General features: G+C 45.6%; 1 protein-coding gene across 2 annotated transcripts in view; it reads right to left on the bottom strand.

Annotated features, from left to right (window-relative positions):
- Positions 1-635: 635 nt before the first annotated feature.
- GART (phosphoribosylglycinamide formyltransferase, phosphoribosylglycinamide synthetase, phosphoribosylaminoimidazole synthetase) overlaps positions 636-15,967 on the bottom strand; it is a 28,182-nt gene continuing 12,850 nt past the window's right edge. For both annotated transcript variants that reach the window (XM_058661684.1, XM_004594129.3), the window contains exons 11-22: positions 14,879-15,110; positions 12,125-12,219; positions 11,149-11,258; positions 9,806-10,004; positions 7,735-7,986; positions 7,335-7,487; positions 5,102-5,308; positions 4,150-4,287; positions 3,083-3,213; positions 2,709-2,850; positions 963-1,078; positions 636-868 (exon numbers count right to left, since the gene is read on the bottom strand). In XM_058661684.1, the coding sequence (XP_058517667.1) occupies positions 677-868; positions 963-1,078; positions 2,709-2,850; positions 3,083-3,213; positions 4,150-4,287; positions 5,102-5,308; positions 7,335-7,487; positions 7,735-7,986; positions 9,806-10,004; positions 11,149-11,258; positions 12,125-12,219; positions 14,879-15,110 (1,967 nt within the window). In that variant the 3' untranslated portion in view covers positions 636-676. The remainder of the gene's footprint in view (positions 869-962; positions 1,079-2,708; positions 2,851-3,082; positions 3,214-4,149; positions 4,288-5,101; positions 5,309-7,334; positions 7,488-7,734; positions 7,987-9,805; positions 10,005-11,148; positions 11,259-12,124; positions 12,220-14,878; positions 15,111-15,967) is intronic.

Here is a 15,967-nt window from a genome sequence, read left to right as displayed (position 1 = left end):
CAGGGGGACCCAAAAACATGGGTCCTCTTCTGCTACTTTCCCAGGCCACTAACAGGGAGCTGGGTCAAAAGTGGAGCCCCAGAGACTTGAATCGGTGCCCATATAGGATGCCGCTACCACAGGCAAAAGCTTTTACCTACTACATCATAGTGCCAGCTCCTCTAATAGCTTTTTATTACCCCCCCCCTTTAAAAAAAAGATTTATTTTTATTGGAAAGGAAGAGGTATGGAGAGGAGAAAAAGAGATCTTCCATTCACTGGTTCTTTCCAAATGGTCACAATGGCCAGAGCTGATCTGATCTGTAGCCAGGAGCTTCATCTAGAAAAATTCTTTGGAAACTGGCTCCACTCTTTTTTTAAAAGATTTATTTTTATTGGAAAGTCAGATCTACAGAGAGCTGAGAGGAGGAAAGTCAGAGAGGAAGATGTTCCATCTGACAATTCACTCCCCAAGTGACCACAATGGCCAGAACTGTGCCGACCCAAAGCCAGGAGCCTGGAGCTTCTTCTGGGTCTCCCACACAGGTGCAAGGTCCCAAGGCTTTAGGCTGTCCTTGATTGCTTTCCCAGGTCACAGGCAGGGAGCTGGATGGGAACTGGCGCCCATATGGGATACCGGTGCATTCAAGGCTAGGCCACTGTGCTGGGCTCCCTGGGCCCACTTTTGAATTAGGCTTTATTGTCCTTTGGCCCAGCAAATCTTGCCATTTTCTCCAAGCTGTATAGCTCCAGTGGCCACCAGCTCGAGGGCTGCAGGAAATACTTTATGTTCTGCTAACTTTACTCTTTCAGACAGAGTTGCAACAGTGTCACCTCTTTTCACCGGAACCGCTTCTTGCAAAATAATTTGTCCAGCATCTACATCCTCCTGGAAAGGGAAGGAAAGGTTGTACAGATTATCTTCCAGCCAGTGCAGTTTCCACCTGATCATGAGTACTGCTTAGGTGAGCAGACAGACTTACAGACACGAAGTGCACAGTGCAGCCGCTGACTGTGACCCCGGCTTCCAGAGCTTGTTCGTGTGCATTTGCACCCTTGAAGGAAGGGAGCAAGGATGGGTGGATGTTGAGCATTTTCCCTGGAAATCAAAAAATCACGGTGATCAGAATTTCAGAAATCCTGTGAATTTGGTGACAGTAGTATATGATGTTTTCCTGTCTAGAATGAGAAGGAAAATGGAAGCTGGAGGGATGTTTCCTTTGGCAAACACAGCAATGAGGTAAACAAAAACAGTTCTTGTCCAGGAGGCCTTGGTGGCATCTGGTCTATAGTCTGTGTGGCCAGAGGCAAGCTGCCGCAGGATGGTAAGCACCCACAGGGACAGGAAGATGGAGGTCTAAGTGGCATGCCAGGACTCTTCAAAACACAGGCTGTGGCTGGCACATGCCATTAGACACACAGTGGCTTTTTTGAGTCTGTCTATGTGCTTGACTTTTGATATCAAAGACATAATTATTTGAAAGGCAAAATGACAGAGTGAGAGAAAGCAAGAATGAGAGTGATCTTTAATTCACTGGCTCTCTCTCCAAACAGCTGCAACAGCCAGGTGTGGGCCAGGCCAAAGCCTGGAGCCAGGAACTCCCCTGTGGGTGGCCCAGGCCCAACTGTGGCTCATCTTCTGCTTCCTCCCCTTGCACATTAGGAGGAAGCTGGATTGGAAAGTGGAATAGTAGCTAGTACCTGAATCTGTACCTGGCATTTCAGGTGGTGGCTTAACTTAGGCCATAACATGGCCACTACATGCCTCACTTTGTTCTGTTTTTAAGATTTATTTTTATTTACTTGAGAGGCAGAGTTATAAGAGGGAGAAACACAGACAGATCTTTCACCCGCCGGTTCACTCCCCAGATGACTGCAAATGCTGGGACGATGCCAGGGTGAAGCCAGAATGTGTAGCTTCTGCCACGTCTCCCATGTGGGAACAGTGGCTCAAGCACGTAGGCTATCCTCTGTTGTTTTCCCAGATCATTAGCAGAGAGCTGACTTGAAAGTGGAGCAGCCATGCCTCAAATCAGGACCCATGTGGAAAGCAAGCTCTGCAGGATGTGGCTTAACTGCTACACTGCATGCTGGTCCCAGGTACCTGAAGCCAGCCACAAAGTGATGTGCTCACCAGTTAGATGCTAGTTAGTTCTTTGTGTCTGTGTCACCAAAAGCATTACATGTTTACTATTACTTCACAAGTGCTCTACATTCAATCAAAAAACCAGAAACTCCTTGGAAGGAAAATGTATATATTGCCCCCGAAATTGTGCACAACAAAGCAACTAAAGCTTTTGGGGAGCAAGGCAATTCACACAAGATAAGTATGAGTTTCTGCCAACAATGCTTGCCTGGCTCCCTGGCAATGATCTGTTCCCTAAGGAGGGGATCCCAGACCTCCTGATTTGGGGATACAGGAAATGACTTCATCCTGCTCCTAAGCGTCCATTTAATCAGAAGATGAAAACTATCTTTGCAATAATGTGAAGCAAAACTAAGTTCTATTAGCACAGTGGTTAGTTATAGCAAGTCAAGAACGATTAAGATAATAGATTAATAAATCATCATTGTGCTGGTCTTTGGGGTAACTGAACTTCCTTTGCATTAACTTCAAGTAAAAGCCATCATTAATTATGTCACCACTGAGACGGATTGGCAGGTGAACCACTCTGGAATCCATTTGCAGTTTTGATTTCTCAATGTGGTATCAAACAATTTTTGCTTACCAGTCCATTTTCTAACAAACGGCCCAGACAGTATTCTCATGAATCCTGCGAGACAGACTATGTCTGTGGAGAATTCTTCAAGAACTTGGTCAATGGCATTGTCAAATTCTACACGATCTTTATATAATTTATGATTAATCACCTGTAATAGAGAAAAGCACAACTTTTTTCAACCAATTATGGAAGGGCAAAACTCCACCTTTATATAGCGTATTCTCCACTTTCCTGTGAAGACACACCCGACAGAATAAGAATGGGGACAGCTGGTATCCCCCAGAAAGCAGCAGTGCCAAGTGAGTACCCCCAGATCGGGGGCCTGAGATGACATGGTGAGCTGAAGTCCAACCGTGGGAGAGGCTGCTCGAGCGACTTACCCTGGTGGGAATGCCAGCTCTCTGTGCCTTCTCTAGCCCAGCCACCCCAGCTTTGTTGGAGATGACGACGGCGATGTGCGAGGCGCTGTGTGGCTGCTGAGTACTGTCTATGAGTGCCTGTAGGTTGGAACCTGCCAAGGGAGAACACCACGGATGAGCGCACATTTCTTTTCTTTTTTGCAAGGTAAGGGTCTCTTTCAAAGCTGCTATGGAGACCCACACTGGAGTTACAGAAACAGCACGACAGACTGGAAGAGAGTCTTCCTGCAGGTTCACTCCCCAAATGGTCACAACTACCAGGACGGGGTCAGGAGACTAGAGCTTCTTCCCATGCTTTAGCAGGGATCTGGATTGGAGCAGAGCAGCCTGAGGACTAGACCGTTATGCCACAAAGCTAGCCCTGAGCTCATACTTCTTATAATCTAGCACTGCAGTAGGAACAATATAACATAATTTTAACACTGATGCTTATATAACAAATTGCTTCAGTAAGGAACAAGAATAAATCACTATGGCCTTTACAGCCTCTCGCATCACCATCACATGACCTTAAAATATGTTGAAAACGTAGGGTCAAATTGCAAAGTAATTATACCTCTGGGAATAGACACTAAATAATCAGATACATGCCTGAAACTATACACTGTATGCACTGACAACAGCATTCACAGCAATGATATAACAGGGGAACACAGTACTCTTATTTACTACTCTGCTGTTACAAATGTCAAACAAAAATTTTCATTCTTAATGAGTAATAGCTGAACAAATCTCAACTGATTTAAGACTTTCTCACAAAGTTTTAATACAACAGAGACTGGAGTTTCTATCTTGTCTCTTCCAGTTTCTGTTTAATAATTCTTCTCACCCCCATTGCTCTGTCCTCGAGGAGCTGGGTCACATCCATGACATGGCTCGAAAGGTGGTGGATGCTGAAAGGAGCCCCCTCCTCCTGTTGGTGACCCCCCCAAGACTGCTGAGAGCACCCTGACAACCTGAGTGTGTCCTTCCTTTAGGGAAGGAAGGGCATCTTCCAGCAGAGCAGCTCCGACAAAGCCACATCTTACCTGTTCCGGATATCAAGACAGCCACTCTTGCCTTTTTTGGGTGGGCAGGGGAATGATTTTCCAGGGAGCTGTTCTCCAGCACTGACCTGTCCACTTGCAAGGCTGCAGTCAGATTCTTGACTTTCACACGAGCGGAACCTTCAATGCATTAACAACAGTTACAAATATAGGAAACAGAAAAACTATTTTATGAAAACCTTACAAAACTGTATCTTGTTCTTTGATTCACAAGCACTAAAATTAGTAACATCTTATTTATCATTTGGTATTACTCATTCATAACGACAAGGGCAAACATTTGTACGCCCGTGCTTCAACTACTGCTACAGGATATCTTGTTACCGAGAAGCTTACTGTGGCTTTGTTATAGTCTGCCAGTGTTTGGTCCCCAGTCACTGACCGATCTTCCCAATGAGACCACCCACGATAGTGTCACAACCTCCTGGTGTTGGGCAGGTTGGTGATATATGGGATGGTAAGATACAGAGCTCCTGACTGTAAGGTGAGCTAGAAGGTGCTTTATTTCTGGCTTTTGGAAGACCTGTCTGAAAATGAAGCCTACTTAACAGAGGAAATAAAGGCAGAGAAAGAAAACAATCTGGGACAGCTTTATTAAGCTCATCTGAGATTTCGTGCCACTGTCAAGTTCTAGCATTTCCAGTAGAGGCCCAACTAATATTCAGGCCTTGTCAGGGTGTTCCTTCGCTATTCCTTCAACTGAGATGAACCAGAAAGTGAGCCATGACATCTTACAAACAGGGGGATCACTTCAGGAAGTGACTCCATGGGGAGTAGGTGTGGACAGATGCAACTAAGGCAGAAAGACAAGGGCTTGTCAGGTCACTGGGGCTTGTCAGGTCCCAGGAGTACCAGCCATGACTGCACAGCCATAGTGTCATGGTGGGGCTCAGTTCATTGGCACATCAGACATTTATAAACACAGAGCAACTACCTTTAGTTCGGGCAACCACGCTGCCAATCACCCAGGCTTCCTCCTGGCGCTGCTGAATGTCCCTCAGAAGCAGCTCTGTGTGCTCCTTTGCTACCACAAGTGCAGCTCCAACCCCACAATTAAACGTCCTGGCCATCTCCTCCTCCGAGAGCTGCCCTTCTTGCTGCAGCCATGAGAAGATCCTGGGGATCCTCCAGCTCCGGGCATCTGCAACAAGCAGAAGTGGCCTGATGAGCTGAAATGTTGCACAAAGGATGAAATCACACACAAAAGCAGATACAGAAATTATATTCAAGACTAAAATACAACTGGCTTTTCAGGACTTTTTTTTTTGTGGAAGGGATATGTTTGTACCTTAGAAATCTCAAATATTTTTTGTTGACATTGTTCACAATTAGGGTTTCTCTGGTACATGAACTGACTAAACCCTTGGAAGTCCCCTGGAGAATCAGACATGCTCCAAGAAAAGCTGGCTGACCATCCTTTTGTGAAGATAGGCAGCTTATTTTCAGATTAACAGAAAATGCATACATAAAGAAAAGCCATGCTTCACAGAGGGTGTAAGCTCAACATCATATACCTCTAATTCATTTAAATAAAGGAAAAATTAAAAAAAAAATCTATTGGAAAGGCAGAGAGAGGGAGACGGGGGAGAGAGAGTGTGTGAGAGAACAGGAATGAGCTGTGCCTTATTGCTAGTTCACTACCAATGTCTGCGATGGCCAGGGCTGAACCAGACTGAAGCTGAACAGTACATCTAGGTCCCCACCTACGGCAGAAACTTGAGCCATCATTTCTGCCTTCTCTGGTCTGCACGCGTCCGAGGCTGGAATAAAGACAGTGCATAGCACTGAGCCAGGCACTCTAACATGGATGTGGTATATTAACTAGCACCTTAACTGCTGTGTTATGGATACTTAGTTCTAAATCTTCATTATTTTTCCCAAGGATTTATTTATTTGAACAGGACAGTGACAGAGAGGGAAAGACAAAATGCACAAAAAAAAGCCTGGGGGTGGGCCCGGCGGCGTGGCTCAGTGGCTAAAGTCCTTGCCTTGAACGCCCCGGGATCCCATATGGGCGCCGGTTCTAATCCCGGCAGCTCCACTTCCCATCCAGCTCCCTGCCTGTGGCCTGGGAAAGCAGGAGAGGACGGCCCAGTGCATTGGGACCCTGCGCCCGCGTGGGAGACCCAGAGGAGGTTCCAGGTTCCCGGCTTCCAAGGCTTCGGATCAGCGCGCACCGACCCATTGCGGCTCACTTGGGGAGTGAATCATCGGACGGAAGATCTTTCTTTCTGTCTCTTCTCTTCTCTGTATATCTGACTTTGTAATAAACTGAATAAATCTTTAAAAAAAAAAAAAAAAAAAAAAAGCCTGGGGGTGCCGAAGCCAGGAACTCCATCCAGGTCTCCCATGTGACCGCCAGGGACGATTCAAAGTGTAGCAGCAGGGACTAGAACCAGCACTCCGGTATGGGCTGCAGGAATCTCAAGTGGCAGCTTAACTGGCTGTGGCATGATGGCCACCCCACTGGGAAACTATTTTATGTGATCTTCCCCCATTTCTATTCCTTCAAGTAATGTGTATTAGTTGAGTATGACATGAACATTTCTCACTTTGTCTCTTTATCCTAAAAGACTGGGAGGAAAAACCCTCTCCTTCCCTTAGGCCCCTGGGTGGCTGGCATTTTTCTACTTTTCTTCACCAGCAACATTCTTGACATAGGCTTTACTACTCATTTCTCCACATGTGTCACCCATTCCCATCTGTCTTCTTAGCTTCACGCAAAAAATACCCAGAATAGCCAGGGATGGGCCAGGCTGAAGCCAGGAACCAGGAATTCCGTCCTGGTTTCCCATGTGGGTGGCAGGGACCCAAGCACCTGGGTCATCTTTAGCTGCTTACGTGTGCGTATTAGCAAGCACCTGGATCAGAAACAGAGCAGCCAGGACTAGAATTGGTGCTCTGAGATGGGATGCTGGCATTGCAAGTGCTGCTTAACCCCACTACGATCTAATGCTAGAGCACTGTACTTTTACATTAGTCAATCACATTAGAAGCCTTACAAATATGCACAATAAAGCACAAAGTGGTAGAAAAGGGTTATTTTTCCACTAAGAAATTTCAGTGATTAAGAGTTTCCCACATAGAAGCCTGTGTGTGCTAACTATCCATAACGCATATTTTTTCCCTCAATTGTTTTGAATATACGTTCCTTTTAATGACCTTACCTAGATCTACACCAAGTTTCTGAGGCAGGACTCTGGGGATATTTTCCAGCAATCCTCCACCGGTAATATGAGCAAAAGCCTTGACATGACCTGACCGGAGTACGGGTAACAACGAGTGGCTGTAGATTCTTGTTGGAGTTAAAAGCAGGTCCCCTGAATATTCAAGATAGAAGATTAAAAAAAAAATTGGCCCACGAATGCAAAACCAAAGCATAGAGAGCAACCCCAAAATGGAGAATACACATGCGTGGTGCTGTACTTGCTGTACAACACTGTCCCAGCACCCAGATCGTAGGCTAATAATACACTGCATTACATGTTAGCTTTGGGTCAGAGATGAAAACAGCAAGTGGGTTCAAATCTAGTGCAGTGGGATGGGTTGACCATGAAGTGTACTCACCTAAGGTCTGGTCACCACAACCAGCAGGTGCTGGAGAGGAGTACTGAAGCGAAGATTTGGCTACAATCTTCCTCACAAGGCTAAAGCCATTGCTGTGGAGACCAGATGAAGCTACGCCAACAACAACATCCCCTTCAGTGATTCTTTCCAGATGAGGGAGCTTCTGGTCCCGTTCCATGGCACCAACAGCAAACCCAGCAAGGTCATACTCTCCGGGAGGATACATGTCAGGCATTTCTGCTGTTTCACCTCCTGGAAGGATGAGACAAGAGCAAACAAATCATTTAACATTTACAAATCTGTGTAGGGAATAGTGAGACAACCCACCCTTAACACAAACACAAACATAATGGCACCATTATGTTCTCTATTATTTGTACAACAAACTTCCAACCAAGTGTGACTTTCAGGAAAACAGCACTAATTTCCCTGAGAGGTGGGAGGAGGTTAATACTTGTGTCAACCCATTAACAGCCTCCAGATAACACAGCTTTCACAGGTTGAATGCCCAGTGGAACATGCAACCCTTTCCACAGCAGCTCAGTTTCAGAGATGCTTTCATAAAAACCCGATATTCACAATCACTCTGTACTCCAGATGGCGGCACAGACTTGGAGCAGCAATTTACCCAGGACTGCTCAATTCCAGACGCTAGGGCTACAAGGTCTAACACTCTCCATCATGTACAGCCATACTCCGATCAAGACACAAAGTGTCTAAGAGACGACTGATGGGCAATTTTTGGCTCTAGGACAGATCTCCCACATAAATGATTAATACAAGAGATAGTTTTGTTACTTTATCAATGTGCAAATAGTTAAGTAATATTCTTTTTAAAAACTGAATATTGCACATTTTGTGTTTCTTCACTATTTCATATTTTGTCTCCATGGATTGCTAAACATTTTTTCACAATTTATTTTGCAGAAACATGCAGAGAGGCAGAGGGAGAGAAGGAACTCCCCAATGTGCTGATTCACAGGGCTCACATCAGCAGCTAGCTGCCATCAGGAGCTGGAGAGTGAACTAAAACACTCAAGTACGGGATGGAGAGCTCTACTGGCATCTTAACCTCTCAGTTGACTGTCTGCCACAAGGTGACTGTCCTGGGTACACTCTGTGTAATTTGCTGGATGTGTATTGTTCTCCACATGGCTGTAGGGGCCCAAACACTTGAGTCATCCTCTGCTGCTCTCACAGGCCATAGCAGGGAGCTGGATTGAAAGTGGAGCAGCCGGACTTGAACCAGCATCCACATGGGATGACGGTGCTATAGGAAGAGGATTAAGATTGCTTTATCACTGTGCTGGCTCACTGGTGTGACATGTCAGTACACATACATGTGTAATGTCCAGATCAGGTTAATGAACATCTTTCTTCTCAGATACATATAATTTCTTTGAGGTGAGCAATTAGCTACACAGCATTTCTATAAATATTTAGTTCCTTATGCTACTTTTTTGGGGAAAAATGCAATTCTGCAATACTGCAGGGGCAGCCAGGAGCAAAGTGCCTTTACGGCTACCTGCAGTGGTGACTGAAGTACAGGGATTGAAAAAGCTAGCTGGGGCTGGGGCAATGGCTCAACTGGTTGATCTTTCACCTCCAGGCACTGGCGTCCCATAGCACTGGTTTATGTCCCACCCGCTCCACTTCCCATCCAGCTCCCTGCTTATGACCTGGGAAAGGTGCAGAGAATGCCCCCCTGCATGTGTGTGGGAGACCCAGAAGTTGTTCCTGGCTCCTGGCTTTGGATTGGCTCAGCTTTGGCTATTGCAGTCAATGGATCAAAGATAGTTCTGCTTCTTCTGCATGTAAATATGGCTTTCCAATAAAAATAAATAAATCTTTAAAAAAAAAAAACAAAACCCAAAAAAGGTAGTCAAGGTGCATGGATCAGCGACAGGCCCTTGAGTGGAGTGCAGTGCCCCAGGGTCAAAGGTTAATTTAGGTGGTGTAATCTGCTTTGTCAGTTGCCATATCTGGTGACATACAGCCTCCCTTGTTAGCCACACTGGCACTGACCACGTTTCCACGCAGCCAGGACTGGGATCCCAGTGGATGGTCCTACCAAGGAGAGCACACCCAGCTTTCCCGCACGCTTTGGCGATGCCAGCAACAACAGCTTCAGCTGTCTTGAGGTCGAGTTTTCCGCAGGCAAAGTAATCCAGGAAGAAGAGGGGCTCTGCGCCTTGCGCCAGAATGTCATTTACACACATCGCAACCAAGTCTTGCCCAATGGTATCATGTTTATTGCAGAGCTGAGCAATCTGCACAGGAACATGAACATTCACATTAGAGAGCAAATCTAAACTTAAAGACACATGGAAAAGTTCATGGAAAATCAGGAAAAAACCACAGATTTGAAAATTCTTGTAATAAACTTGTCTTTTTTTTTTTTTTTTAAAGATTTATTCATTTTATTACAGTCAGATATACACAGAGGAGGAGACACAGAGAGGAAGATCTTCCGTCCGATGATGCACTCCCCAAGTGAGCCGCAATGGGCCGATACGTGCCGATCCGATGCCGAGAACCAGGAACCTCTTCCTGGTCTCCCACGCGGGTGCAGGGTCCCAATGCATTGGGCCGTCCTCGACTGCTTTCCCAGGCCACAAGCAGGGAGCTGGATGGGAAGTGGAGCTGCCGGGATTAGAACCGGCGCCCATATGGGATCCCGGGGCTTTCAAGGCAAGGACTTTAGCCGCTAGGCCACTCCGCCGGGCCCTAAACTTGTCTTTTAACAATTTTTCCATGAACTAGCTGAAACATCCAGATACTTTTTTTTTTTTTCAATTTAGCAGGAGAGGCTAACAAATACAACTGTCCAGCTACTCTAGACTAAAGAACATAAAATTATGGGCCAGCTGATGTAGCCTAGCGATTAAGATCCTTGCCTTGCATGTGCTGGGATCCCGTATGGGTACTGGTTCTAATTCTGGCAGCTCCACTTCCCATCCAGCTCCCTGTTTGTGGCCTGGGAAAGCAATCAAGGACAGTCCAAGGCTTTGGGACCCTGCACTTGCAAGAGAGATCCAGAGGCTCCTGGCTTTGGATCAGCTCAGCTCTGGCTGTTGTGGTCACTTGGGGAGTGAATCAACAGATGGAAGATCTTTCTCTCTGTATATCTGACATCCCAGTAAAAATAAATAAATCTTTAAAAAAATAAAATAAGATTATGATAAGACACGTGGTCCAAAACTGATTTACCCTCTGAAATATCCTTTTTTCCAAACATATCCCTGAATAATTTTCTTTTGTTACAAATGTGCAGACATTTGGGCCATATTATATGGTTACTTAGTGTTAATTCTTTTTAGCTTATGTATGTTGAGGAGGAAAATAGTATTTGGTAGTAGAGTTAACACCATTATTTTTCACAGAAGGCCTTTATTCCCAAAGGTGTCTGATTACCTTCAGTTTTGTTCCAACACCATCTGTTCCAGAGGCCAGAAGAGGATCTTTGAAGCCAGCTGCTTTCAAATCAAAAAGACCAGCGAAATCTCCAAGAGCAACATCACAGCCTGTTAGAGAAATTAATTAATTGCTGCATTTCAACAGATTAAACATAAATATATGTTGCATTTTTCTGAAGAATGGCAAAACAAGGGATGCCCATTCTGAGAACAGGAGATATATTAAAATAAATAATCAACACATAAAATCATCAGTGAAAAATGTTTTCTGGGGCCAGGCACAATGACTCAATTGGCTAATACTCCCCCTTCATGTGCTGGGATCCCTTATGGTCTAAAGTTCATGTCCTGCCTTTTCTACTTCCCATCCAGCTCCCTGCTTGTGGCCTGGGAAGGCAGTGAAGGACGGCCCAAGGCCTTGGGATCCTGCAAGTGTGTAGGAGACCTGGAAGAAGCTCCTAGTTCCTGGCTTTGGATCAGCTTAGCTCCAACAGTTGTGGCCATTTGGGGAGTGAATTTGTAGATTGCAGATTTTTCTGTCTCTCTCTGTAAATCTGTCTTTCCAATAAAAATAAATCTTAGAAAAAAAAAAAGAATCTTTTCTGGTATGCAGGTCATAGGGTTCAGCTCTCATTCAGATGTCTGCATTCCGTAAGAGAGCTGTGCATGTCCCGTCACTCTCTTCTTGATCCAGCTCCCACCTAGTGCACATCTGTCACTACGAGGGGAGCTGGACGGAGTTCCTGGAGCCTGGCTTTGGCCAGGCTTAGCCTGCTGCTGTAGGCGCTTGGGGAGTAAGAGAGCAGACAGCAGGCCTCTCAGCCCATCTTTATATAAAATAAGGAAGACTACAAGCTTGGTTTAACTGGAGCAAAGCTTCCAGTAATCCAGCACTAATTTGGGGAATGCTCCTCAGTTAAGTCTACAGCCCATATGAACTCACTCAGTCAGCCCGAGGACACAACATGCTTTACCTCTCCGGGAGGTGGCTTTGGCTAATGGCTGAATTTTTTTCACCAGCATGTTTCCAGCTGCAATGTCCACTCCAGAGTCCTTGTAAGTCAGGCCTCTAAGGAATTAAAAAACAAAACAAGACTTCATGTAACTGCCAAAGAAATTGACTCAACCTTAAAATATTATTCAAAGCAAGATGGCTGAAGGGATTTTACACCTCCTGGGGCCTTGGGCCCTAGGCACAGGCGGATTTAACTGGTGTAGGAAGTCCCTGGGAAGCCAGAGGCTTTTCACCAAACTCCCCAGGTGGTCCGGCTGCATCCATACCCCTGACAGGGCCCTACTGATTTCATCCATCTTCCTGGTGTTTTCCTCATAAGTATACTGGCATGTAAAACTTTACTTTTCCTATTGTGGCCAAATACTTGCATACCTAAAACGTTTATGTATCTAATAATATTTAAGAGTGTAATTCAGCAATATTTGTCGCACCATCATGTGACATTCATTTCTAGAACTTTTCACCTTGCAAAACCAACACTGTTTTAAATAGTAACTCCCCATTCTTAAGCAACCATCATTTGAGTTTTAAATAGACTTAACTAAATCTACAATATCCTTAATGAAACTAAGCTCTTACTGCAATAGTTAATAACAACCACTCTCCTCATAGCTGTGCGTGGCAAGATTGAACACTGACCAAAGCAGTATGGGGTAATGATACTCAGTGCATCTCTTCTTCCTATACACAGCCACCATGTCAGAACAGACCATTTAGAAGTGAACTTTGTGAATGGCACTTGTGTGTGTTTGGTGGTGGTGGTGGTGGTGGTGGTGGTCCGGTCTGGTGTTGTGGCACAGTGCATTAAGCTGCTGCCCAGTGCTGACACCCCATTTGGGTGCCAGTTCCAGTCCTGCCTGTTCCACTTCCGATTCAGCTCCCTGCTAGTGTGCCAAAGTACTTAGGTCCTTGCACCCAGGTGGAGGAAGCAGACGAACTCTTGGCTTCGGCGTGGCCCAGTGCTGGCAGTTGCGGCCTTTGGGGGAGTGAACCAACGGATAGGTCTCTTCCTCTCTTTCTGCCTTTCAAACATATTAACCTTCCCCCCAACCCCCACCTAAAAGTCTTGTCTAACTAAAATGAGGACTTTGGTCTGAGAGGCAGTGATATATGTGAAATTTTATTGCAAGGAGCTGTCTGAATGGAAAATACTGGCAGTGAATGCAAAGTCAGCAGTTTAGGGTTATTTTCAGACAGGAAACAAAGTCCTGCAGGTTTAGAAAATCTTTCACCAACTAGCATTGTGGTACCTCATTTTTCTTTTCTTTTTAAGATTTATCTATTTTTATTGGAAAGCCAGATTTACAAAGAGAAAGATCTTCCACCTGCTAGTTCACTCCCCAAGTGGCCTCAACGACCAGAGCTGAACTGATCCAAAGCCAGGAGCCTGGAGCTTCTTCCTTTGGGTGCAGAGTCCCAAAGCTTTGGGCTGTCCTCTACTGCTTCCGCAGGCCACAAACAGGGAGCTGGAAGGGAAGTGCAGCAGCCAGGACATGAACTGTTGCCTACATGGGATCCTGGTGGATGCAAGGCAAGGCAAGGCCATGAGCCCTTTTTCTTTTTAAAAGATGTTTATTTTTACTTGAACTAGACATAGAGAAACAAGATAGAAAGGAAGAGAGATTTTTCCCATCCATGGCTCACTCCTCAAATGGCCATAACAGCAAAAGCTGAGCTGATCTGAAGTTGGGAGCCAGAAGCTTCTTCTAGGTTTCCCATGTGGGATGCCGGGGCCACAGGTGGAGGATTCGCTTGTGGGTCACTGTTCCAGCCCCTTATTTTCTTCACCTTTAACATATCAGACTTACACTGAACACTGCAGTCCACTGAACTAGGTTATTTCAGTGGAATCCTGTAACTGTTCAACACCTTCCTATTTATATAAAAATCTGCTTCATAGAGACAACTTCTCATTTTGCCCTAAAATATATTTATTACCAATAGCTAAACTTAATAAATACCATTAAACATCATATTTAAGGATCAAAACATGCACACTTGCAAACAGTATTTTATTGATTTTAAAAGGGATAGTTGGTACAAGTCATAAATGAAATAAGGAGTCAAAAAATACATCTCACTCAGGCCCGGCGGCGTGGCCTAGCGGCTAAAGTCCTCGCCTTGAACATGCTGGGATCCCATATGGTCGTCGGTTCTAATCCCGGCAGCTCCACTTCCCATCCAGCTCCCTGCCTGTGGCCTGGGAAAGCAGTCGAGGATGGCCCAAGGCATTGGGTCACTACACCCGCGTGGGAGACCTGGAAGAGGTTCCTGGTTCCTGGCTTTGGATCGGCGCGCACCAGCCCGTTGCAGCTCACTTGGGGAGTGAATCATCGGATGGAAGATCTTCCTCTCTGTCTCTCCTCCTCTCTGTATATCTGATTTTGTAATAAAATAAATAAATCTTAAAAAAAAAAATACATCTCACTCATAGATATAAGTCAGTATTAAATGACACTGAAAAATTTATAGTACATATTAAATGAAAAGTTAGCTGATAAATATGCTCATCCTGAGTTGTTCAATGAAAACCTAAATCAAAAACCAGAATATCTAACTATGTGCTAACTCAAAAGATAAAAATCCTTATTCCTATCGGCCTTATATTATTAAACATTTCAGTGAAACAGACTGAGACAGTCTCCTGGACACAGCTCGGTGACTCAGTGCAGGCCTGAAGCTGTGCCGCAGCGCTTCCCTCCCGGGACTTTACCTGGGCCGCTGGAGGAAGGCTAGTGCGCGGAAGCCAATGTCCGTCCTGTAAATGGAGCCCGCAAACTTGAGAAGAGTTAGTCCTTTCTTGGCTTCCTCGAGGGCTGAGCTGAGAGTCTCCTGGATGGCTGTGACAGCGAGGACTCTTCCCCCGTTCGTCACTACTCTGCCCTCCAAGAGGGCAGTCCCCGCATGGAACACCTGTAGTCCCAGAGCCTGGGCCTCAGGAAACCCTGCAAGAGACCAAAGGTGACACATGGCTGAGTGCTTTGCAATTCCCACTTTATTTAGAATAAAGGCCAGAAATAAAGCAATACAATAGCAGATGGTTTCCTTTTCCTAGTCTATATCCACAAAACTTTGTGTTATGATAAACCTCATGATTATAATTTGTTTCAGGGTCACATTTTGTGGCATAAAGGGTAAACCTGTTTCTGTGCCACTGGCATCCCGTATGGGCACTAGATATGTCTCAGCTTTACTCCTGATGCAGCTTGCTGTTAATAGCCTGGGAAAGCAGTGGAAGATGGCTCAAGCACCTGGGTCCCTGCTACTCACATGGGAGACGTGGACTGAGTCACCGACTCATGGCACAGGCCTGACTGCTGGGGGCATTTGGGGATAGACTCCTGTCTTAACGCATCCCAAATCAAAGAGTTCAGCAGCTGCTTCTGATTCCAGCTTGTAACACCTGTGGCTGGACCAAACCCTTTGACTCTTGTAATCCACATCGGAATGCTAGTCTGACCCAGCTTTGTGCTAAGACAGCTGATGATGGCTCAAGTGCTTGGGTATCTGCTGCTGATGTGGGAGACCCAGCTAGAGTTCCTAGCTTGGCTTTGGACTCAGCCCTGTTGTAGGCATCTGGGAAATGAACCAGGGGATGGAAGAGCTCTTTCTCTCAACTCTTCTGTTTGATCAGATACGTAGAGAGGAGAGACAAAGATCTTCCATCCACTGGTTCACTCCACAAGTGGCTGCAACAGCCATAGCTGAGCCAATCCAAAGCCAGGAGTCAGGAGCCTCCTCTGGATCTTCCAAGCGGGTGCAGGGTCCTAAAGATTTGAGCCCCATCCTTGACTGCTTTCCC

The sequence above is a fragment of the Ochotona princeps genome, chromosome 3 (assembly GCF_030435755.1).
Source record: "Ochotona princeps isolate mOchPri1 chromosome 3, mOchPri1.hap1, whole genome shotgun sequence".
Lineage (NCBI taxonomy): Eukaryota > Metazoa > Chordata > Mammalia > Lagomorpha > Ochotonidae > Ochotona > Ochotona princeps.
Note: the sequence above shows the minus strand (reverse complement) of the source record. Positions and strands in the feature narration are given on the sequence as shown.